Raw genomic sequence first — 25,124 nt, forward strand, 5'->3', positions numbered from 1 at the left:
GAGGCGCATGGGTGCGTCGACTTTCCGCTATTTGTATCCCACGTTAGAGGGCGAACCTGTTGCCATATCGCGCACAAAATCCGGACTCCGAGATGATGTTAAGTAGAAATCCTAATATAATTTTGCCCGAACCGGGGATCGAACCCGAAACCTCAGCACTGCAGTCGTATAGTAATACAACTGCGCCACCGAGGCAGTCAGGAGCATAGTAAAACTTATCGTATGGCATATTCATACTGTTTATAGGCAATAGTAATAACCATTTACCTGATAATAAGTATCGTGACCGCCTATAAGTAAAATGATCACTGTCCACCAGTGGCGAAAGGGGAAATTTTCCGAAAGTGAACCCGACATCATATAGGTACATGAAACATCATATGCATGACTGCAGGCTGCAAATCGTTTTAATCGTAATTAGATTCAACATGAGTTCTACATACAGGGAAGCCGGCAGGAATCGGCTTATATGGACACTTCGCCTGTACTATCCACCTGAACTTTCAATTACAAAGCACTGCGTAGTAGTCGACTAGACACGTTGAGACGTTAGTTGTCAAACGTTTATACTAATATGTATGTTCATAGGGGCTAATCTCTAGAACTACTGAACCGAATTCGAAAATTCTTTCATTAAAACGAAGCTAAATTACTCCTAAGTGCTATAGGCTACTTCTTATCCTGGGAAAATATAAAGCGGGACCTTTATCCCGGAAAAACTTATCTTTATACTGGCTACCATGCCCTTAAAATTTGTAGGAAATAGTGCTTGCATACTGCTACTTGACAATAGAAATAGACAAATTATTGTGTTCCTGCCATTGACTATACTTCTTTTATCATTGGTTCCTGCCCAAGCGGCCCTCGCAATTAAAAAGCTCAGTAAGTACCTATATAAAATACAATATTGTTCCAAAGGTATTTAGGTTTCTTCGAAGTTTTTCTTGTTGATAATTAAATAGCCATTAGAGTAATTGATCGCCAATAGTGTCCGTTATTCCACACAGTGTATGTCGGTTTGACATTTTAAGTGGCAAATGATTGATTATAACTATTTTTGGATTTTCATGCGAATTTCTGTGGTATTCTTAAATCGGCATTTTATATAAAGTTTAAGGTAGGTAATTGATCTTTGACTTTTATGAATTATGTTGGTATGCACTTGACATCAGTGTATATTATCACCCATTGATTTCCTGGTATTGTGTAAATGCCATGTCTACAGACATAGTGTGGTTCGAATCCCAGTTCGAGCAAATAAAATTTAGGTCGGTTTCATGAAAAGAATAAATGTCTCCGGTATTAGCTTTACGTCATAAAACGAATATTTAAGGATAAATAGGTACCTTATGAGAATATCTACCTATTTTATGAAAAGGGATGGCGTACCTATTATTAATTTCGAAAGGAAAGTGCAATTGAGAATTAGCAGAATGGAACGCTACATAATTGAAAAATATATTCCTAATGTATTTACAGAACTCACAAGATGCTATGAAAATCTATAGTTATGTTTATACATTGTGTATCATAAAAACTATCTTTCCATTTTGTAACAGGATTTTTTTAAAGTTTGATTCATATATATATATATTTGCTTGCGACGATATTACAGAAAACTCTCATTATCGAGGCCGCATCATGCAATTCTTGCCTCAATTGTCTCATTGTTTATTTAACGTTCAGTTTAAACAAATGGAAAGACGCACGATTAGTACGCATAGCCTTGCAATTGAGAGGTTCTGAAAATGATTTTGTTTAAGTCGTGCAAAAATATTTTGTATAAATGGGCTTTGTTTATTAAAATTAAAGTAGCAAATTACAAAGCAGTGAAATCCAATGTACGTAGTGCATATATATCGGCAGATAATACTTTCAAAGTTCGGACATTCAATATTGTCAACTTTATAACGGTACCTCTTACCTACAAATAAACCGCGATGCAATATATGGTTTCTTTGTGTATCATGAACCAAGGGAATTAGTAATAGATACCTCGCTGTAGATACCCACAATATTTTTAAATAAATTTTAAGACTCATCGAAGTAGAAAGGTTCTGAATTATCGCTTCACCTTATGAACGCTGCGTAAAATATGCGGTCCGGAAAAAAACTGTAGTTTTATCAGGAAGTACATATTTTTATATATACTTACGTATTTACTATACCGCTGTGTTTCGGAACTTTATCAAAAAGCGTCATACATTTTATACATAATATGTCTTTTATTATAACTTAGAATTGCAGATGTACTTAAATTGAAATTAACAGAACGCTTCACGAAAGTTTTCTTTGCGGCGAACACGCTGGCTCGTGTTTTGGTGTGGTTCAAATCGACAAGGTTCAAACAATTCCATACGGAATCTAAAATTACCAAGACCTACTATCGAGTTATCTGGTCTAATTGTAAATATTATCATGATTATTTTTGTGACACATTACATGATTTACCTTATGCTATTAAAATAACCCCTATACTGATATAAAAGATATCCACATAAGTATTATTTATGATATAAAATTTGTTAACAGTTTACTAGCATTCTAAGGTAGCCAACTAAAAAGGCAGTAAGTTCCTACACAAGTCACAACGTTTTTGATTAAATTACTATTGGCCTTTTATTATTTGGTAAGTACCTATTTGGTAGGATATTTGGCCTGACGACATTACCTAATAATAAGACCAATAAATGCGGTCGTATCAGTTGATGAAAAAATAAAAATGATTTTCTAAATCATTATCTATATCAAATACCACGTAAGTCATGCCGCGTAATGCTCTATCGCACACACATTAAGTAGATCATCTTTTTTATAGATTTAATTGCGTAATGAATATATAAAAAGCAATTTTGCATCAAATTTTCTTTTAGAACCATTTTTTTTAGATCCACGAGGATGTGATTGAATGAATTTTCTAACCGAATTTCGGCCATGGCAACCAATCTCGACTGAGACCATCCCCAGTTACGCAGGAAATATTATAGTGCGCAAGTGTGTGCACAATACACAGTACACTCTCTATTTCTTAACCTGCATAGCAGGATGAGAACGGAGAGAGATCAGGCGCAAGATCAACGGCTTTATAAGCTTTCCAAGGCACGGGGGTATCAGCGTCAACTTCCTGACGCCGAGCTGCGACTGAGTTATTTTTAAGACAGAAAAACCCAGTTACAATTATTTTTGGTCCAACTGGGGATCGAACCCAGGACCTCAGCGTGGTAGATGTACTCGTACCATGTACGCATTACAATTACGCCACCGAGGCTCAGTGATGATGAGAAAATCCTATAGTAATTTAAAATTCCGAGTTGGCAAAATATTTAATACATTTTTTGAAGAACTAAATGAGCCGAGTAAGGCGGTTACGCGTTATCCTGGTGCTAAGCGATATGATCACCCATAAACAGTAGCAACACAAACCAGGAATTAGTATTGCAAGCACTGCGTAGCATTCCACGGCAATCTCAGTAGTTCATGTTTTCTAAATATTAACAAATTAAATCAAACTTGCTATACAATACTGCAAATTTTAAGTAAGTTATTTATGATTTAGTCTTCTCAATAACAATATCCACGAATGAGGGACAATTATTCAAACAGCACGGAGTACAGCCACTATCTCGCACGAGACAAAAAGATTATGTAAATACGATGTCAAATGCTAATTCGCAAAAACCTCATATTTTAAATAAATATAAAAATGTATGCATAATAAGAATTCCGTAGACATTTGTGTTGAATAAAATTAAATTCCTAGTATATACTCTTTTAAATAGGTATCAATATAGACCCAATAAAAATACTTATTCGAAACAAACACATTACTCCTTTATCTCCGAATGGTTGGGAGGGATTGCAACCCGTGTACCCACTTTTAGCCATGTGTGTTCAGTCCCATGATGTGTTGGGACGAGCCTATGGTCATATCGGGCACTAATTCTAGACTACATGACTGTACAATATATGACTCTCCCAACCCGGTTTCTAATCCGGAACCTCAGAGGATTGTCATACCGAAGACGCAATACAACCATGTCACCGAGGCAGTACAAGTAAAATTTTACAAAGAAAAACTATGTAGATAAGTACCTCACAAAATTTTATATTGTATTTCGTGTAAATAGAATCATAATATCTTTCGCAATAAATATAATTATTATTTTATAGTGTACCCAAATAATAAATCTATATTTGAAAATGATATAGCAGCGCATATAACGTATTTTCATTTTATGTTTATTCAATATGGATCCCTAAAACAATATTTGTCATAATAAATTATCACTAAAATTGAAGCGAAATGTTATCTAGTTGTTTTATCAGACCACAACTAAAAGCGGGGTTTGTGTATTATTTCAACGATAACGACAAATAGGTAGGTATTGGTGCGCTCTTACAGAAAACAATACCCGAATTATAATTTTTAATTAGATAGCGACATGACATTGCTTAATTCAAATAAGTAGAATACTTAGATAATCAAAAATGCATTTATTACGGTAATAAATATTAATAAATAAATGCTTCAAATACAAAATACCCTTATTCCTTTGTAATAAAGATTACTGTCGAGTAAAAAGTTAAGTATATAGTTTCACAAACTACATTTCTTCTTGTGATGTAGTCATTTTCCTAAGGCGGCTTTTAGGTTTTCGGCGAGTTTGTCCATAAACTCAAATGTTTCATAATAGTCAGATCTCTTCACATTGCTCATTCCCTTGATGCAAATAGCAAGGTCCTTGGTCATCACACCAGACTCAATAGTGTCGATGCACACCTTTTCTAGTGTTTCGGCGAAGTTTTTAAGTTCGTTATTATTGTCTAGCTTGGCACGGTGAAGGAGGCCTCTGGTCCAAGCGAAAATAGAGGCGATGGGATTGGTGGATGTCTCCTTTCCTTGCTGGTAGAAGCGGTAGTGTCTGGTGACAGTACCATGGGCAGCCTCGGCTTCCACAGTTTTACCATCAGGACAAATAAGCACCGATGTCATAAGACCAAGAGAACCATAACCCTGGGCAACAGAGTCAGATTGAACATCTCCATCATAGTTCTTGCATGCCCATACAAAACCACCTTCTGATTTCATGGCATAAGCTACCATGTCATCAATAAGCCTGTGCTCATACCAGATACCAGCAGCTTCAAACTGAGATTTGTATTCCTTGTCATAGATGTCTTGGAAGATATCCTTGAAACGGCCATCATACTTCTTGAGGATTGTGTTCTTAGTGCTCAGGTACAGAGGATATTTCCTTTCCAAGGCATACTTAAATGATGAATGAGCAAAATCAACAATTGATGCATCAGTGTTGAACATACCCAGAGCTACACCAGGACCTTTGTACTCATTAACAACATGCCTAATCGGCTCCCCAGATGGTGGTGTGAAAATTAGCTCCAATTTACCTTCACCAGGTACAACAAAGTCTGTCGCCTTGTACTGGTCAGCATGCGCATGACGACCGATGATGATAGGCTTCTCCCAGCCAGTGACAAGACGAGGAATATTCTTGCAAATAATTGCCTCCCTAAATACAGTACCTCCAAGAATGTTACGGATAGTACCGTTGGGACTCTTCCACATTTTCTTCAACTTGAATTCCTCTACTCTCTTCTCATCAGGGGTGATTGTGGCGCATTTGATACCAACATTGTACTTCTTGACAGCATTAGCACAGTCAATTGTGACTTGGTCATCAGTTTGATCACGGTTCTCCATACCTAAGTCATACACATGCAGTTCAATATCTAAAAATGGAAGAATGAGTTTTTCTTTTATGAGATCCCAGATGATTCTTGTCATCTCATCACCCAAGATGTCAACTACGGGTCCAGCCTTGATCTTCGACATCTTTAAAGAATCTGAAATTAAAAATATTTTCGAGTGAGTTTACGTAAAAACTCAAAGGCAAAGGTCAACAGCCATACTTATTATGTTGAGGTATTCAATGAGTTATCACAAAAAAACATCTATGCTATAATTAAAATGGCCAATATAGATAACATGAGAAATTATGCAAGTAAAAAATGCAATCCTCTGGGTTTGTGGCAATCATGTGGTTTTAACTTATCAATTTTTATACTATATATTGTAAAGATATCATATTTGAGGTATTCAAATATAAGAGATATTTTATCTCAAATAGATAAGGCTGGTAAAGTGCAATTTGATTGTCACATTCACTTCTGCCTACCCAGTTACAGGTATGAGCACTAATATTACAAAAGTATTACTTTTAAGAATTATCTAAGTCCAAATTCCAATAGGAATATTAATGTCTAATAGATGGCTTCTGTCACAAATACACATTTATAAATAAATGAATGAGCATTTGAGTAAATGAGTAGATACATGTTGATTGGTTAACAATGTAATAGTATTAACCAATTTAGATACAATAATTTTAGATTTAAATTGTAATGTTAATAGAGCCACACCCACAATATTCAATATATAAATTTAGAAATATTGCACAGGTAGATGTTTATAAATAGACTATATAGGATATAGGAAGGTATAATACTATTATATTTTATAGACATTAAATATTTTACACATCTTTTTCTAGAACTGTTAATTATTTTTAAATCAGTCTAGTTCTTGCCTTGAGTATCATTCAAATTTACAGGAAACAAGTGGAGGTTACTAATTAGCATACATATATTACCATTGATCTAGAAGAATTCCACAGTTTTTTTGCTGTAAAGTTTCTCAATATTATTTAGCCTTAATAAGATGTAATATTAGAAATCCTTACTCAAATGTAACATTATTAAAGAGTATAGAATAATTATATTTTTAGGATGTAATGTAATATTAAATTATTTTAGTAATTGTATAGGATGCGTAATAGAACCTTGAAAGCAGGTTTACTGTTATTTGTTAACTGTATGGTACAAAGTTCAGTAGGCTTACGAGGTGCAAACATTTCCACTAACCAACAGCAATATGCAAAACCATCGATATAAGATGTGTTAACAAATAATACATTTGTAACTCACCTTATAAAAAATCACTAGTTCTAAAATATAAAAAGAAATGGCCGAAATCCGTCCGACCAAATGTACAGTACAATAAAAACTGATGTCGGATAGTAAATGATAGTGACTATCTACTGCTAGCGGGTTGCGGACTGCACTGTGAAAAATAGGTAGCGAGACGCGAGTAACGGGGCTAAATAGAAATTATGAGACAAGAATCGAATGTCAGAATCAAAGAGAATTATAATATATATGGAAAGTCAGAATAGCAAGATGCCGTACTTGACAAAATATGTCAAATTGATAATTGTGATCTGTCAAGTGTACATTTTTTTATGAAATCTAAAAATACCTCAGATAAATTATTATATAAAGGATGTGGCTTCTATGTGCTAGCAGGTATACAGATTTATCTGTATTTATATAGATGCACACGATACATGTTTAAAATGGATGCAGATATTTATACAGATTTGTCGTGTTAGGAATATAAAAATATCTCAGAAAAGAATACGTATTTTTAAAATTGGCAGCACTTACAAATAGGGATGTTATGGAGCTCTGTAACCGTAACCGAAACTATCGGATTTCCGAAATAAAAATATATCCGTAACCTTACGGTTACGTACGGTACGCTTACACCGTATCCGTTAAAAAAGTTTTGGATGAGTTACGGATAATATGTTTCGGCAGGTTTTTGGTCACCGCTCACACGCCATCTTGTATATGTAGTTTGTTTGTAATTTCTAATCATAACATAAACTCATTCATAAATAGTATAACTCTGGTTTCCCTTCAAAACGCACGCATCATAAATAGTATTTTTTTTATTTACAAATAGGTACTTATTTAAAAAAGTGAATAAATAGTGGTGTGTTACGTATTAAATTGATTTATAAGGACAAAATGCGTCCAAAGTATGTACTTTAATTTGGACATTTTTTGATCAAGATAAGTGATAAAAACTTTTTACGGAGAGGAGGTGGTAACTTGACTGAAACTTCATGTTAAATTAAAATACAGAGGTTTTCCGAACACCCATGTCCCCCAATTAGTTCATCAATAATTAATAATCGACGATGACGACGAACGATAGTTAGTAATCGTCGCCCTACTAATCTAATATCCGTAACCGAAACTATCCGAAACTAACGGATAATCCGAAATAATTACATATCCGTAACCGTATCCGAAACCGATATAATTTTATTCCTATATCCATATCCGAAATTTCATATCCATAACGTCCCTGCTTACAAACGTTACAGCGTTTATCTGAGGGGTTTACAAACGAAATGGTAATTTTTAGACCAAAAAAAGGTTGCTGGAACTAAAATTTAAGAATTTTCATGTTACAAATACAGATAATACGTTACAGCTAAGCATCGGGCCTATAAAATAAGTAGCATATATTAGTATTCTTATTCGCGAATATTGGTGTACGGAGATGAATATTCGTATTCACGAATATGCAATATCCAAGCAGCGCAATATTCGTTACATCACTAGTGTGTACTAGCGTGTACTTAGCATTATACACGTCCATGAAAAATAGTATTTATTTTTATGAACAATAATAAATTTTTCCGTGTTTCATACATAACGTGAATTAAATAGCTGGACTTAATAATAACATGTAGCTCAATAATGTTCTGGAATGATCCAAAATTATTATAACATGAACAATTTTGTATACATTTCATAAATCGATCCGAAATGGTGGTGCAAAAGAATTGGAGTAACATAGAAACGACGCAACAAAATACGATTTCTGAAAATTCCAATTGTTCATGGAGTTTTCAAGCTCCCAATAAGACTATAACCGTTCGATCAAGTGCAAACATTAATATGCAGACGGTAAGAGGACTTAAAATTTTTAAACTCCTCCCCATTTTGAATATTTATGCTGAAACTAGTTATTTAAAGCTGTATTTTCAAAGTAATTGGGTACTACGGATTATAAATTAGTAACATTTAAAAATAACTTTAATATGTATGTTTGCTCACAGAAAACATAGAATGTAATGATTCAAACTAATTCTAGACTAAATCCAATAAGATTTCTGTTATATTATCCCATTGACGACTCCGAAACTCCTAGAAAATTTTATTAGTAGTTCTTAGATCCTTGTATTTTATATTTCTAAGATTATATTATTGTGATTTGCCTTGAGTCTTGTCTTACATTCATGCAAAGACATGCATTATATTTTATTACTTATAAGCATATTCAGACATGTGAAAGAATCATAATATTAAGGCAATTTTATATTTTTATTTAATCATATTCAATTCAATATATAATTAGGGACAAAAATGGTTTTATTTCAGAAGCAACCCATATCTCGGCAGATTGCTATAAACACGCTGGCAGCTATGCACAGACGATTCAGTTTGCCAGGCCCAGTGCAGCCTCATTCACGCCCCATTGCAGAGTTTCGGGCAAGTGCTAACAAGTCACTTGATATGTTACGGCAAACCATACAGTCTGCAGTCACAAGAGAAATTGATCAAGTCATCAAAAAGTATTTGGAGGTGGGTATATTATATGAGTTATTTAATGTTGATATTCAATTTATGTCAAATTTGTATTGAAATATTTTGTTACTGTTTTCAGAAATTCTTTGTTCCTGCTGTGAATAACATAAGACTAAATTTGGGTGATGAATCTGTGAGTGAGGATCAGGTAATAAATAAATTATATAAGTATGAATATAAATTACTTTGATTAATAAAATTGTCATAAGGGAATTAACGAAGACAATAATATCATCCTTATTCATAATATTACTTGAAAACATTCCAGGGAAATGACCTTTCATGTATTTTCCCCTGATAAATTTTGCCTATGGCCGACCCAGGGTTTCAAACTGTTTTCATACCAACCGAAGTTGGTTCAGTGGTTCACCCATGAGACAATTACTTTTACATTTATAAAAATGGATTGGAAGGATATTGACTTTGGTATTTATGTACTATAAACAGGACTAAATATCGGGATATATATCATATAAAATGTTTAGCACAGTTGTAACACTACAAAAGAAAAATTCTTAAATTGAAGCACTAACTTGATTAATATTATTGTTTAAGTAACTCACTAAGAATACCTAGTGGATGTCAAATTCACATCTAGTAGATGTATACAAAATTATTTTACTGCTTCATACCTTTTACTTATAGCATGTATGTTTGAACATCAGTTTTGTGAATAAAACAAAAAAATTACAGGGCCTACATCTTACACAAGCATTCTTGCATTATAAAATAAGCTAAGCATTTTATTAGGAATGAATGTAGCCTGTATAGGTGATTATTTTTATAAGCATTCTTGGGGTCATTCATTTTAACGAACTTTAGGATTCTTAATGAATTATTAGCAAATAATTCACATTTTTGCTAAAGCTATGAAACCTAATTGTACCAAATAAAAAAGGAAAAATGGAAATCTAATTCGTTAGATTTGTAGTTGTTCATTAACAAAATACTATATTTTTATTGTTAATAGTATGAAAAAAAGGAATTTATTTCTTTGGAATGTTTTATGAACTTTCTAAATATGACAAATGTTTTATTATTCAGGTACGTGCCGTCTGTAGGGCTATGTTGGATGCCACTCGCCTATTGTATACGACGCCGCCACGACCGGTGCAGTCTTCATATGAAAATAGTGACTCTGAATCCAGTAATAGCACAGATTCGAGGTTTACTAAACAGAATAATGTAAGTATGCAGTTCTTTGGTTTATTTTGTTTTTGAAGGACAATTTAGTAAATGATTTTTTTATATATCTGGTGGTTACAATATTGCTACAACCAGTGTTTTTTTAAAACACTTAATCAAACCGAGGCTGCTATCAATTCAGATAAGGGTTTCTAGAAACCAATGTCTGCACTCCATGTGGACAATTTTTTTGGTACATATGTGTATTCAATCAAAGTAATCCATTGCATATGGTGTAAATGTAAATTGATCAGTAGAGTAGAATGCTAGATGGTGCTCAAAGTAAATATATATAGTTAACTAGTTATAACGTTTGTTGCTAATATGTTACACAAAATTGACACTTTATTAATGAGATTTTAATTAAATCAGTTGCAGAGTCCACTGCAAAGCAAGCGGAAAGAGAATGAGTGTGATTCAGAGTTTATTGTGAAACGTAAAAAGATAAAACAAGAAGAGAATCCAGATAGTGAATCATCTTCTCCATTACCTTCACCAGCTATCCGCGATCCAGAGAAGTGGAATCCAGAGAGACTGACTCAAGATACATTGTTTATCATGGGGTCACATGCTCATAAGGTAATTTTTTAAATATATTTGATTTCAAAATGTCTTTATCTAAGTATATACTTAGTAGAAATGTGTAATATAAAGCTAAACAAGTTTTGTTGCAACACACTAATGTCTATTGTTTTGATCCTGGAAATTGTTTCACTAAGAAGAAACTTTTATTTATGATAAATAATTGTACGATACATATCCCTGAACAAACCCTAGTGATTATATTAAAATAATGGTTTGATATAAATTTGGACTCGCTTTCACTCTTTTTAATAATAAAACAAAGTCCCCTTGGTGCATCTGTCCATGAATTGTATAACCCTGAATGTGATAAACTCAAGAACTATTGTACAGATTTCGGAGTATGATGGAAAAGATATAGGTATGATCTGCTAATATTATAATAAAATTTACGTTGGTTAATTCTAGGTCCTCGGCCTGGGAAATTCCCGCGGGCGTTTGTACACTAGACATGCCGGGCTACTCAGATACCCAGCTGACACTGTGGATAAGGAGTGGATTGCTTGTCACAATTTGGTGAATGCTGTTGGCGGAAAAACTTACATTATGGTATATTTTTTAATTTTATACACTTACAACGCCCTTTTCTCTAGTTCACTTAAATTTAGGTAAAACTCTTAAAGCTCGTTTGGTTCATCTCTCTGATCATAAATCATTTAATTTGTTAATGTAACCAGACAACCCTTTAATGTCACAAATTGAATCTATTGCGAGACAAAATCACCCTGGACCATCAAGTATTGAATATCCACTAAAAGATCTCGGTTCACATGAGTGATGACGCTATCATATTCGTCATGCCACAGGCTCGCTCCGCAGATAAATCGCCGATGCCAAGCAAGTTCGGGCGGGACGTTAATTCGAAACTATCTGAATGTTCGTTACATTAATGGCCATGTTTCATCAGGTCGAAACGCTTTGTCATGCTATCAACGCTCACACTGATGGACTTGGTAGGCCTGGCATTGAATGAACCCATACTAGATCTACGTACGAATGAACATTATACAAGAATTTTCTTTATAAATTATCAGCCTTCTTGGATTATCATTTGTTTTTTACTACTTTTAAGAACGACACTTTATTTTTGTAGGTTTTGGAGGACATTGAAGAGCTTGCAAACAGCGAAGCGTACAAACATACTTCATTGCCAATGCTTGGCGAATTAACTGGTTTTAAAGTTCCATTATTCATGCTAAGAAAAATCAAATCTTATGTACTAAAAAGAGCTCTGAGCGGAGATCTTAGTAATGCGGACAGTCCCCTAGCTTCATCAAGTAATCTACTAGAAGAAGACAAATATAAAGATGAGAAACTTACTCTGCAACAAGATGCGTTTGATAATACTAATTTCAACGCATACAATATCACAACTACTGACAATACTAAAGATTTCTCTGATGTTCCAACGATGAAGGAGGATACTGATTTTGCGGATATAAAAGTCGAAGATATTGACGATATTAAAGTCGATCACATAAAGGTTGAAGATCTTGATGAAATTAAAGTTGAAGGAATCAAAGTTGAGGACCTTGAAGTAGACATTAAAGTTGAAAGCATAGATGACATAAATATGGACGAAATAAAAGTCGAAGATATCAAGTTGGAGAATGATGACGCTTTCGCTCTTTGCAAGCAAAATGACGAACAAAACGATTTGGTTGACGGTTTGTTGGAAGCTGACATAGAATTTTTGAGTAGAAACCTTGGGAATATAGAGAGCGATGCTGACGCGAGAAAGACCATAGAGAAATTGACAGGAGCTAATCCAGATACCATTACGTTAGTTGGCGACGAATTCGATTTGGGAACTACTCTCAACACAAACAATGTAAGTATAAATATACTTCACGATAACTTTATGTAATAATACCAGCATTTAGATTACAAATAAATATTTTGATTACAAGGATTCTAAAGATGCGATTAATAGTGTAGGCTAGCAGATAGACACACTAATTGCGTTCATGTAAAATGTACTCTAGCAGCCTCGACATACAATTAGAAACATTTTATTTTCGTCTGCATGTAGGTTTTTTGCTGAGCAGTATTTTAAATAATATTTGTCCTTAATAATATTTTACATTGTTGCTCATAATAATATTCTATTTAAATCTAAGTTTAGACTAGTATGTTCTTCCAATTATTTAATGCTCAAAAACTCTAGATGCGTTTACACTAACGGCAATATTTCAATAATTCTATACAAGTACCACTCGCCGCAAGCACTGCAAGCTTCAAAATAACAGAAGTTACCTTGCCGTGTTTTTCACGGTAAACATTGCATATGTATAACATCCACAAGTTTTCTCGCTAATATAAATTTGCTTAAAGTTCTCAGGCAACCAAACCAAATGCATCACAGTAGCATCGACAACAAGTGGTATGATCCATAGTGTGCCAGTGGCTCATATATCCGCGCCGCCGCGCCACGGCAGTACTGTACACTACTACACGAGTTCTACCATACAACCTGCTGGACAAAGGACCATACACCACCTGCCACAAGCAACCGTCACCATACAAAGCATTCCAGGTTCTACATCGCAGATGATACGTGGGTGAGTGTTAGAATGTTCTGGAAGCTTGGTAGCGGTATACTGTGTAATGCAATGTTAAATGTAAAAGTATAACTGTGAGCAGCAAAATATTTGGAAAAGTTATCACAAGTTTATGGAGTTGGTTACTTAAATGTTGGTGTTTTGGAGATTTTATTGCTAGTTTTTTTTCTTTATATTACATAAACTGTCGATTTATTGTCTTATAAGTAATTTATCTTCCTTTATTTTTTGTGTAAAATGTGTTTATATGTTATTTTAATTTATTGCTTTTTATGCTTTTTAAGTGACGTGTTTTCCACCGAAGATGCTTCTGTGTTGCAATTTGTTTTTGGTAAGTTTTTATTGGTTGTGGTATTATGAAGTAGATAATACATATACTATATTGCATTAGAAAAAATCTTCAATCTATTATTTTGTTTTCATATATAGTTATTTGTCAATAATAATGACTGCGTTATCGGTATTGCTACTAAATATGTCGGGTTCTAAACCATGATGGTACAAGTGTCGAGAATAATTATTTGTGGAAATCAATTTTTCCTAAATATTTTTTAAGTCTGACATAAATTTCACACAAATAGGTTTGACACGTAGTTTTCCTACCTATGAATAGACGGCTTTGTATATAAAATAAGATGTGCCTGTTTGGTGCGCGAGACACGCTCGGCGTCTCAGAGACTGGCTTATGCCTGACTTAGATTACATCTCGCAACCCGTCATATAGGTAATGTTATAGCGTCTTATTTTTTTCTATTTCTCGTGAAAAACAAATTATACAAAAAGGTACAAGACTGCAAGTTCAATAATATTTCCTTTTGCAGGATACCAATCAACACAAAAACAGGTACATTCAGCACGGTGATGTCTCAAGGTACGGCAAGCACTATTATCGGTTTTGGCACTCGCACATCAAACGCCACCATCATTGGCACTCCTACACAGTATGTGAACGTCTCTTCTAAGTCCTTCCCTACCGGTAACATACTACACAACGCAATAGTATCGCGGAACATCATCAACAGAAGTAACTTGACATCAGTCAGTTCAGCTGTGTCGTTTAACACGAGTTCAATACGACCGACATTACAGACAACACCAAAAATAAGTACTGCTTTTACCCCTAGCTCAGCAGATTTTGATAGTATATCAACTACAAAAGATATGATTGATAACGCGTGTAATTCTTCAGTGATGTTGAAAAAAGTGCTAACTTTGGGCAGCACGGGATCAGCTAAGTCGTTTGTTATGCACAACACACAGAAAGTGTTGTCAACCGGCTTTGCCAATGGTGTAACACCACCTCCTAATGTGACTATTGTAAGCTCTGGCAATGGCAGTATGTTGACTAATAATGTTGGACATAATGTTGCCCATAATAATTCTGGCATTAAAAATGTTGCCCATAACAACTCTGGGATAAATAATGTGGGGCTTAATAATGCTATAAATAACGTTGGACTCAATAATGTTGGGCATAACAATGTTGGGCTTAATAATATTTGTCATAATAACGTAAGCCATAATATTGGCCATGCAACGTCCAATATTGTAAGTCCAACATCGGGAACGCTAAGCGCGACGCACGCTACGCTGTCTGCCTTGTTGTCGTCTACAGGCGACGGTGCGCAACAAGGCAACAATTGATACTAAAATACAGTATACACATACAGTCCACATAGAATTCATATCGACAGTTAAAAGGTTAATTGACTCAAGCGACTTTTTTTTCGAAAATTTTTGCACTGTGTTTAAAAACATAGATAAAAAAACAGAATTTAAATATGTAAAAAACTCAGTGTCGCAAAAGAATGTCGCTTTAGTTAGCCTTTTAACCGTCGATAAATTTATCTTGTGACTGTCTCGGTGGCGTAGTTGTATTACGGTGCGGCTGCAGTGCTGAATTCTCGGGTTCGATCCCCGAGGCAGGGCAGTGGGTTTTTTTTATTATTAGCCCGCTGTCTTGAATTTGTGACCAATATGGTGATAGTTTTGCGTCTTATCACATCAAAGGACGGAATACAGTTGCGGAAAGTGGGTGCACTAGTTATACCTTTGCCTCCCCCTTCGGGAAAAAAGGAGTAAGTGGTTGTGTAGTCTATTAGATGTAACTAAATCTTCATTCAATAGGTAATTGAAGTGTTAAGTACTTTTAAAAACTAATAAGATTGGTAAAAATACATAATGATGTTAGTCAATAGTCTGTGTGAGATTAATATTTGTTTTGTGTGTACGAAGAGATAAGTCCTTAAGCGGCCATATTTTGCTGTTAAAAGTAAACTACCTCTTATGTTAGCTTAAAGTTTAATATAAATGTTAAGCACTACTCTTTAATGTTAATGGTTGTGCATTTTTTTGCGAACAAGTACAAATTAGGCTGTCGTGTCATTTGGTAGTCAGAGTTAGATTTTAAGAATAGTAATTTTACAGTTGGATTAGTAATTATTAGTCTCATATCGATAATAAACATGGCAATGCGCATCACTATGATTCTCAAATATTTCAAGCTTGAGTAGATTTATTACATATTATATTTAGTATTATGCTTGCAATATTTTATTCGCTTAATATATAAGTTAACTACGATTGACTATCTCAAAAAATATTTTCGGGGCCATTGACATCGATAATTTTATCTATACTTTAAAGTGGTCTTCGGTGTTAAGATGAATAGAGAAACTAACTCCACCTATGTTCGTCTAAATTTAGCACGATAAATGTGTTTCAGTTAAAATTAGACATGTCTAGGTGTAATGGCCCGCTAAATGCTAATGGTTTAAAGTACGAGTAGTTAGTTATTATTAATTACTTTTATCGATTTTATGCCAAAATCTTAAAACTTATTGTGCATTTAATTTATTTTTTAGTAAAATATACAATGCTTGCTTTCAAGCGCTACGCAAAGCTTACGTGTTTATAATCAAAGCTTTATTTTTTATATATTTGCAATATAATTATTTTTAAATTTTATTTAATTTTTTTGTCTATGCGTAGCAATTTAGTTTGGCAATATTTTTATAATTTTAGCTGCTTAAAGCGTTTGGCGTGCAATCACAGATTTAATTAAATTCGTTTAAAAATTATGCGTTTACGCAATGCTTTAAAAGCTTTAAATTATCTATTTGTTATTATTTAAATTGACTAATTATTGTTACTTTGTACCAAAAAGGTAGTCGAATACTATGTTGCTTTTTTATTAATTCATATTTTTCATTATATTTACAAAAGTAAAGTTGTGAACAATAAATTCTAATTTAAAAATTACATGTTATGACTGGGTTATATTTTAAAATTATATGCTTATTTTTAGATTACATATTTAAACTATGTTTGGATGCTTCAGTTTATACAAATAATATATGCTTTACGCTTTTGTATTAGGATAGTAACTTTCGGTCTTGATGAACACCTTTTAACTAATCTCTACGTTACAGATCTTAAAGATGAATAAAAAATGCGTTGTCATTATTTTCTTTACCAAAGTCACATATTGGTTATTTTATAATCAATACTATTAGGTAGTATTAGATAATAATTGAGTTAATTAGTTATATTACTAGGTAAATTTGTTTGTTAGGTACTCCGCCTCATAATCTATTTATGTATTAATGATGGTTGGGAATATTTAATGAACCTACTCTCAGCATCATACGCACATAATGCTATGTTTCTAAGTCTGTATCAAATGGCTGTGTTGACAAAAATAATAGACGAGTTTTATTTTTTTAATTACTGTGATAAATTCTCGTATTGTTGAACAACTCTGATATTGTTGATATTGTATTATAACTACTGTCATACTTTTACGTACTATAATATATTTAAAATAATATACTTACAAGGTCAGGTGGGCCTATTCCGTCTATAGGGCTAAATCAGTATTTTTGCAATTACAGGCGTTCTAATCAAAAGACAGCTTTGATAGGGGATTTTTTGATTTACCTGTAGGGCTATCGAAGCTGTCCTTCGAATAGACCTCCTGTAATTACATAAATATGGTTTCGTCCCATAGACGGAATGGGCTTCTTGACTCTACCTTAGTAAAATAGACCATAGAATAATAATGACGAACAACCGGTCCTGACTTCGCTCGCGTAAAAAGCTTTTCACATTACAACTCGTAAAAACACTAAGACACCACCGATTTAAATATTCTGTAATTTCCCATTGAAGCAAGTTACTGGGATAAAAAATAGCTTCATGTGTTGATCCAGGACATCGCCTACCCGTATGCCAAATTAAATCCAAATCCGTTCAGTTGTTTCTGTGTTTACTATTAACAAATATGCATTTTCACGAACTTTCGCATTCATAATACCAGTAAGATTTACGTTCGAAACCAATAATGGATAACGATCGCTAACTATGTATCAATCGTTATAAAGACCAATCAGAATAAAGTTTGTATGACATCCTTCCAGATAACGTATTTTGATTGGTACATTGTTGAATTTATAATAATATAACGAGTTATCGTTATTTATTTGTGGATAACTCGTTATCCACAAATAAATAACGATAACTCGTTCATCGATTTGAATTTTCAACCGTTGAAAAAATTATATTGTAGTGTGAAATATACTTCATAATAATTTTCTGCAAATCATTTTGGAAAGAGGTTTGAATGTAAAATAAATAGTTAAGGCTTTATCTGTTTCACCATTTTATTGTAACTATTTATGTAATGTTTAGCTATTATACAGCAGGTTAACTACTGTTATGGCAAAGTGTAATGGTTTTTTCATCGCGGTATTGCTATAGTTTTTTTTTTAAATCCATACAGGATTGTCTTATATTGAGTATTTCCTGTTTAGTACAATTTTTTTCATAGAGAATGTAGAATTAAGTAAACTATCTCAATATCTAAAGTCTTATGAAATGTAGTATGTATGTTCTTATGATGTATGTTTTTATACTTTATGTTTGAAAATGGTACCGCAGAATGTGTGGATAAATGAAGATTTTGACGAATGTTGGTAATTCTAATGTTATTTTTTAGTAATGAGCTGGTAACTCTTAGAACTTCCATAACTCCATGTTCGTGTTCCATTAGTGGACAAAATGTTTATGATAGATTTACGACTCTACTTATTCTTGTTTAGATGCGTTTCCAAAAGGCCTCTTTTGATCACTAGATATCTACTTAAATGTAAGGAGCGTAGCAGAATCTGATTGGATATAATTTAAAAATGCATAATTTAAATAAAACAACATAGTGTATGACTTATTGTTACTATATACATTATTTAGTATTCAAAATGTTATTTTTGATAGAAAATATAATGAAATAATAACGACTGACCTATGGTTATATTTCTTTATTGTGTGAACATGAGGGACAAAGTGTTGGAAAAATGTTTACTGTTTTTTGAAATAAGTATTTCTATTTTAGGCAAACGACATTGATATCTATTTTATAGGGTTTTTAAGTAATAAACTGACTTTAATATATTCATTTTGCTGGTCACACGTGGTAAACAAATGCTCTAATATCGAATACGATTCGAACTGCACTTATTTATAAAAATATTGTTTATTATTGACATATTCACTAACGGCACGGGACATGTGTGTCCAGTATTATACTTAATTCTCAAAACCACGCTAAATAACAACACCTCACGAAAACAGGTTTTACGCACTTAAGACATAAGTATTATAAAAATCCTAGAATAAGATGTTTTTTGTAACTTAATTTTTATGTTTTACTTATCGAATCTTGAAGATTGTGTTTTAGTTTTTGTTTTTTTTTTTTTATTTAAAAATGTTGAAGCCAATTCCTTATCTAGATTGTGATTGTAATTTCAAGGTTGTAAGTGTAGGCACCCTTACCAAATTAATGCGTGCATATTGTACTAGAAAATAAATGATTTGTTTACCTATGCAAGACGTGGTTTTTGTTTTATTGTATGGGGGTTATTTTTTATCGGAAGAGTTAATGTTTAATATAATACTGTATGTTATTACTTCATGCTTGGTACTCATTTATATCACGTGGCGTATGTAGATTTTATAATCTGGAAATTTATAGAAATGCGCCCAATCGCATGGTGAGATGTAGCAAATTATTGGCGGCTTTAACTCACGGGTTAATGTCTTGTAAAAGTATTTTAATCGTAAATGAATACTAATATTTGAATAACGTGTAGTCTTCATAGTGGCACGTCTTCAGAATCAGGGTCATAATTTTACGTCAGTCGTCATATAAATGGGCTCCAGGCTTTAGTTTAGTCTTGTAAGAGTCATTGAATGATAAAATTTAAATAACATTATGTAGTATTGATAGTGGCACGCGTCATGTCAGGATCAGGGTCATAACGTCACGTCAATCGTCATATAGATGGGCTCCAGGCTTTCGATGTCGCGCTACTCTTAGAAGAGTTAAGTTTATTTCAATTTTACGACAGTTACAGCATAAGTCTTAATCAGTGAGATAGTACAGTTGCTGTCAAAATTGTTGTGGATGTATAGGCGGATTATTTTCGTAATTCATTAAAAAAGATTCGAACCCCATTGATAGATAAGAATAAAGGGATTCTATTATTACTTAATCTGTTATGTTGTAGAAATCTTGGGATTAAAAAGTTTGACGACTTTTTTTTGGTCTTTTCGAACTTATCAATCAAATCTTTATCTTTATTCTTTTGTGTGATTCTTGATTTGATTTAAAAAAATCGAATCCCACGGGTGTACACAATTATTAGGTTATATCTATAATCTAGGTTAATCGGTAATAGTAGGTGTAAAAGGAATATTACAAAAACTATTTCCTATCGAGTATTGGTGGTAAACTTATTTTTATGTAGATTAATTAAGTTTGCGCGATTTATGGGAGGTTTGCCATATCAATAAATAGGATACTTATTTATTAGATAAAATATTCATCAAAACAGGAGGTTTTACAAAACATTCATTTTTGTTTTTGGTATTTAAGTAAGTACTACGAATTCTGATTAATAGTAAATTTATAAGGCCCTCCCTCTACGCCCGTAGCGATCAAGCGCGTAGCGAATTATCGTAGCGCGTAGCTACGCACGTGGTGATCGTCGCGGCGCTGCGCCGCATCGTAGTCACGTGCTCGGCACTATTTCCTAATAATTATTTTTGTTAAAATTTTCATCACAATAGTAAGTAGTATATTATGGAAATATATGGTGAAAATTTTCTTATAATGTGAAAATTGTCAGCATCTCTTCAGATGCGTATTTTATGTCATGTATATCCGTTGCGTTATCGTACTAACATCAGTAGGACGTATTTACAAGAGTGGTGGTTAGAAGAAAGTTTTTCCATTCTTTGCTAAATATAACCGAAATATTGCGAAAGTTGTAATAAAATGTTTTGATGAAGCTTAATAAGTACCTATAGGGTGATGTTTTTGTAAGTTTTCTTTGGTAAAGTTTGCGCAAGTTGTTGGCACGGCTCGGGGGTGGTCGTGCGCGGTGGGCGTGCTCGCGGGCGGTGCGGGCGCCGGCGGGAGGCGCGCGGTGCGGGCGCTGCGGGCGCGGGGCGCGGGGCGCGCGGGGGAGCGGCGGGCGCGAGCACGTGCCGCGCGCTCACGTGGTGGTGCCAGCGCGCCGTTCCTCGCGTCCGTCGTGCCCGCCGTATGAATAATTGTGTACGAAGTGAATGAATCGATGCGGCGGCGCGAGCGGCGCGGGTGTCGCGCGGGCGGCGGGCGGCGGGCGGCGGCGGCCGCTGCGTGGAGGGGTGCGCCGCGGCGCGCCAGTCTCGTGCCGGTAGTCGGTAGTGCAGCCGAGCGACTCCGGGAGCCGTCCCCGCCGCGTCGTCGCTCGTTCGTAGTCGTAGTGCGCCCGCCGCCCGGCCCGCCCCGCGTGCCGGCGCCCGAGCCCCATGGAGACCCAGAACCAGGATGCTACCCGAAGCCCCGGCGAAGTGCCCAACGACCCGGGGTACGTGTTCAGTCTGGAAGAACCTCTCCGTCGCTCCGTTATCCGCCTCTGATTGCTATGTTTACCTTGCAGGAAGATGTTCGTCGGAGGGCTCAGCTGGCAGACTAGTCCAGGTACGCTCGTCGGTCGCCGGCAGCGCTCTTCCTGCGCCGCCGACTGATGTGCATCCGATGCGCCCGCCGGCGATTGTCAAACCGTCGTTAATAGCGCCAAATACCGCCTCCTCTGGCGTTTAATTACCGTCAGCGGCTCGTTTCCAGTCACAAAATACGGGCTTTCGTACATAAACACCGGTAAATGTTTAGTAATCAGCTGATTACGCGAGTTGGATGTGTTTCGAGGTTACCGTTGCCGGCGGGCGGCGGTGATACACGTGTTGGTATTCTTGTGACTCGTAAGGCTTCCAAGATGTCGTGGACGTGTGTAATATGTCGTAATTCAGTTATATTACGGAGGTATGTCGGCAGTCAGGTGTGCGGTGGCGGCCATACCGGGTGCGCGCGCAACATCCGCCGGTACTTACCGACCTCACCGAACAAAACGCTTACGAGCTATTTTGGTTCTTATCGCCCTTCGAATTCGGTAGTAAATTTCAGGTTACATTCTTGCCGGCTTTTGCCCCAAACAGTTATCACAACATAACCTCAATCGAGTACGTAGAGCACGGTACCGCCGCGTTTCCGTCTAGTCAACTTTTATGTTACTCGTACTTAGGTAGGATAGGACTATAATTGGCTTTAAGATATAGTTAACTTGTACTTAATATACCTACTTGTAAACTTATTGAAATACACATCAAATTCGTAAATATTGTTTTATTCCAATCCTTACAAAACACCGATTAGAGTAGATAGTTTCAGATTCAGTTCACGCCGCTCTTGCAACAAACCATTGCGGTTATGTCGAAGTCAACATCCAACTGTAAAGTAATTGAATCATTTTAAAATATTCATGACTATTTAGCACACACTAGGAAGTGTAATAAAGTACATCAGCTTTATTATGCGTGTAAACAAATGTACGGTGTAGTGCACGCAAAAGGTCCGTTGCGAGAGAGTTCTGTGTCGGCCGCGGTATTGGGCCGTGCGCCCACGCTGCACTTTGATCCTCTTTATATCTATGCCAACTTTGTTCTTCTCTGGACAGAGATGATAGATATCTAGGGCGCTGCATCTGTGATTACATCGAGATATTATCGTCTATATCGGCTGCTGACTTTTATAAGGAAGTGACAAACGCAATCGCTGCAATCTCGCTCTACACTCAATTTACAAATCGAGACGTTTTCTTTATCTATTACTAACGAATTCGAAACAAAATAATAGAATGGAATATTTTTTTGAAATCACGTGGTTTCACGTGATTATATTGATTGCCAATTTTCTTTTGACAAGTCCAAGGTTGCAATAATTCATGGTACTAAGCCAATATTTTTTACTTTAAAAAATATATGTAAAGTCAATGACCTAGAGAAAAACGAAACGAAAAATGTATTCTATTATTTGCTTAAGTATTTGTACCGTGAGGAGCCATGGAGATAAGATAATTTTTTAAACTTGTTTCTCGTCACCAAGCTGTTATCAGAATATTTTGATAGTGTTAGAAGCACAGTTCACTTAATCTCGGTGTTACAAATTTTAAGTCTTGAATAATCGAACTGTCTGAACCTTAAATATAAAAATCAATCACGTCACGCGATAAGATTGACAGGTACACAGTATTGTACAAATAATGTTGGCGCTATATCAGATTTAGGTATTTGTGGAATTCGGTTTGAGAGTTAAAAATTACATTCCCACATTTTTATGTACACATTCGTGACAATGTCGTCTAAACGAGGTCATTTTAACGGTCGATTTGTTTCTCATACAAAAAGTGATGTATTTCACTAAATCTTGCAGAGGAATTGTTCCTCTCGCGTTACCATTTGTATAGTATATAGTATTTTGTTTTAAAGTTATAACTGCAGTTATAGTTAATAGCCGCCTTGTACGTCACGGGTGTCACATAATCTCAATTGTTTATGAAACGGGACAAGGATAAGTTATTCTTGTTTATATTAACTACAAAAGTAATACATTATTTTAATGCGAGCGCAGTTTTACAGCAAGCTCTCGCAGTCTGCACAAAAGGTTGTTCCATTATCAGGTTTACTGCGTGCAACTAACGTACCATTTACGTTTTCACGAAATTCCGAGGTTTTGAAAATAGAATGCATAAAAATATTTTGTTAACCAAAGTTAGATATAAAAGTATTTTAAACATTTTTGTCATAGTTGCGAGCACATTAAAAATAACATACGAGTTACATTCGTAAACTGAGTTGACTTTTTTTGTTTCAACGTTACTTCGTTTTTCTAATAGCATTGCATATATAGGTTCAAAAGTTGTGTAAAACAAAATTCTATTTGTAAGTATTTGAACGTGATCTGGTGCAAATGAATTCGCGGATCATTCAAAACCCGAAACTCAGAATCAGTTCAAGACTATTTGAACTTTCAGGGTTTGACGCCTCCGGTCGTCACGACACAATGCTAATGCGAGCGACCGCTACGGACTCGTTACGGTAATCAAGACTATTGTTTTTATCGTGCTCGTGCGCAAGTCGCCGGTTTGCGTCTTTAGTTTTGTAACCTTCGTTTTCCAGTTACCTATACGCATTAGGATTTCGTATTTCTTGATGGTTTATAGATTTTCAAGTATTATCCTCCTTGATAGGCACACATTAATTTTTTATGCAAGTCTTGGAAACTCATTTATTTTTCTAAATAAACTTTAGTTACCAACTCAGAATGATTCTAAAATTATATTAGGAAGATTTTCATTCAGAGCCATACAGAATATTTAAAATTTCCGCTCATTAATGAATCTTAGGAACACGCCGACTACACTAAGTAGAGTTTAAAAAAAAGTTCTCTGATATCTGTTATACGATATAATGGTTTAAATAGTCTAATTCAATATAGCGGTGGGAATCCATTTTGTAAATAATTTCAGGTAAAGGGTTTTAGAAGAATATATTCTTAATACATTTTAAAACTTATTTTTAAAGCACAGAACTTCTATGAACATCGTAATATGAATGTGCCAGTAGGAAGAAAGAGAGAGTGTGTGTCTAGAGTTCATAAATATGAGTGAAAAGCTTGAGCCTTCTTAAGAATTGGATTTATAAACACGTGGTGCCAGTTCCATAACATATTAGTGAGCTGATAGAATTTAGGATAGATAGCGTGTGCACCTGTGAATATTCGTAGATTTTAAGTGCAGTTATACCTAAATCATTTGTTATTCAAGGTTATGCGAAATATATGTTATGAGCTCATTGTTTCCCACACAGAAACATTGAAAAGCTATGAAATTTTAC

At 34.8% G+C, this 25,124-nt stretch overlaps 3 protein-coding genes across 5 annotated transcripts in view; 2 read left to right on the forward strand and 1 right to left on the reverse strand.

The window, feature by feature from the left end:
- Nucleotides 1-4,474: 4,474 nt before the first annotated feature.
- LOC115443477 (isocitrate dehydrogenase [NADP] cytoplasmic) lies at nucleotides 4,475-7,244 on the reverse strand. Its single transcript, XM_030168900.2, has 2 exons — nucleotides 7,006-7,244; nucleotides 4,475-5,865 (listed from the first exon to the last, which is right to left on the reverse strand). The coding sequence occupies exon 2, from the start codon at nucleotides 5,852-5,854 to the stop codon at nucleotides 4,628-4,630; it is 1,227 nt and encodes a 408-aa protein (XP_030024760.1). The 5' UTR covers nucleotides 5,855-5,865; nucleotides 7,006-7,244; the 3' UTR covers nucleotides 4,475-4,627.
- Nucleotides 7,245-8,246: 1,002 nt separating this feature from the next.
- Nucleotides 8,247-19,736, forward strand: LOC115443481. Its single transcript, XM_030168907.2, has 9 exons — nucleotides 8,247-8,841; nucleotides 9,316-9,519; nucleotides 9,602-9,670; nucleotides 10,567-10,707; nucleotides 11,080-11,286; nucleotides 11,698-11,838; nucleotides 12,383-13,120; nucleotides 13,624-13,850; nucleotides 14,672-19,736. The coding sequence occupies exons 1-9, from the start codon at nucleotides 8,701-8,703 to the stop codon at nucleotides 15,492-15,494; spliced, it is 2,691 nt and encodes an 896-aa protein (XP_030024767.1). The 5' UTR covers nucleotides 8,247-8,700; the 3' UTR covers nucleotides 15,495-19,736.
- A 1,795-nt stretch (nucleotides 19,737-21,531) lies between these two features.
- Nucleotides 21,532-25,124, forward strand: part of LOC115448475 (RNA-binding protein Musashi homolog Rbp6) — a 476,181-nt gene continuing 472,588 nt past the window's right edge. The window contains exons 1-2 of one of the 3 annotated variants that reach the window (XM_037439533.1): nucleotides 21,532-21,760; nucleotides 21,833-21,873. In XM_037439533.1, coding sequence (XP_037295430.1) covers nucleotides 21,702-21,760; nucleotides 21,833-21,873 — 100 coding nt within the window. In that variant the 5' untranslated portion in view covers nucleotides 21,532-21,701. The remainder of the gene's footprint in view (nucleotides 21,761-21,832; nucleotides 21,874-25,124) is intronic. The other 2 variants (XM_037439531.1, XM_037439532.1) reach the window with 2 other exon arrangements.

Source organism: Manduca sexta, chromosome 17 (assembly GCF_014839805.1).
Source record: "Manduca sexta isolate Smith_Timp_Sample1 chromosome 17, JHU_Msex_v1.0, whole genome shotgun sequence".
NCBI lineage: Eukaryota > Metazoa > Arthropoda > Insecta > Lepidoptera > Sphingidae > Manduca > Manduca sexta.

Excerpts from the sequence above, each read along its gene's own strand:
- LOC115443481 (XM_030168907.2), top strand. The coding sequence starts at position 8,701 with ATGGTGGTGCAAAAGAATTGGAGTAACATAGAAACGACGCAACAAAAT. Across the intron at positions 10,708-11,079 it reads GGTTTACTAAACAGAATAAT|TTGCAGAGTCCACTGCAAAG; the intron begins GTAAGTATGCAG and ends TAATTAAATCAG. Across the intron at positions 13,121-13,623 it reads CTACTCTCAACACAAACAAT|TTCTCAGGCAACCAAACCAA; the intron begins GTAAGTATAAAT and ends ATTTGCTTAAAG.
- LOC115443477 (XM_030168900.2), bottom strand. The coding sequence starts at position 5,854 with ATGTCGAAGATCAAGGCTGGACCCGTAGTTGACATCTTGGGTGATGAG.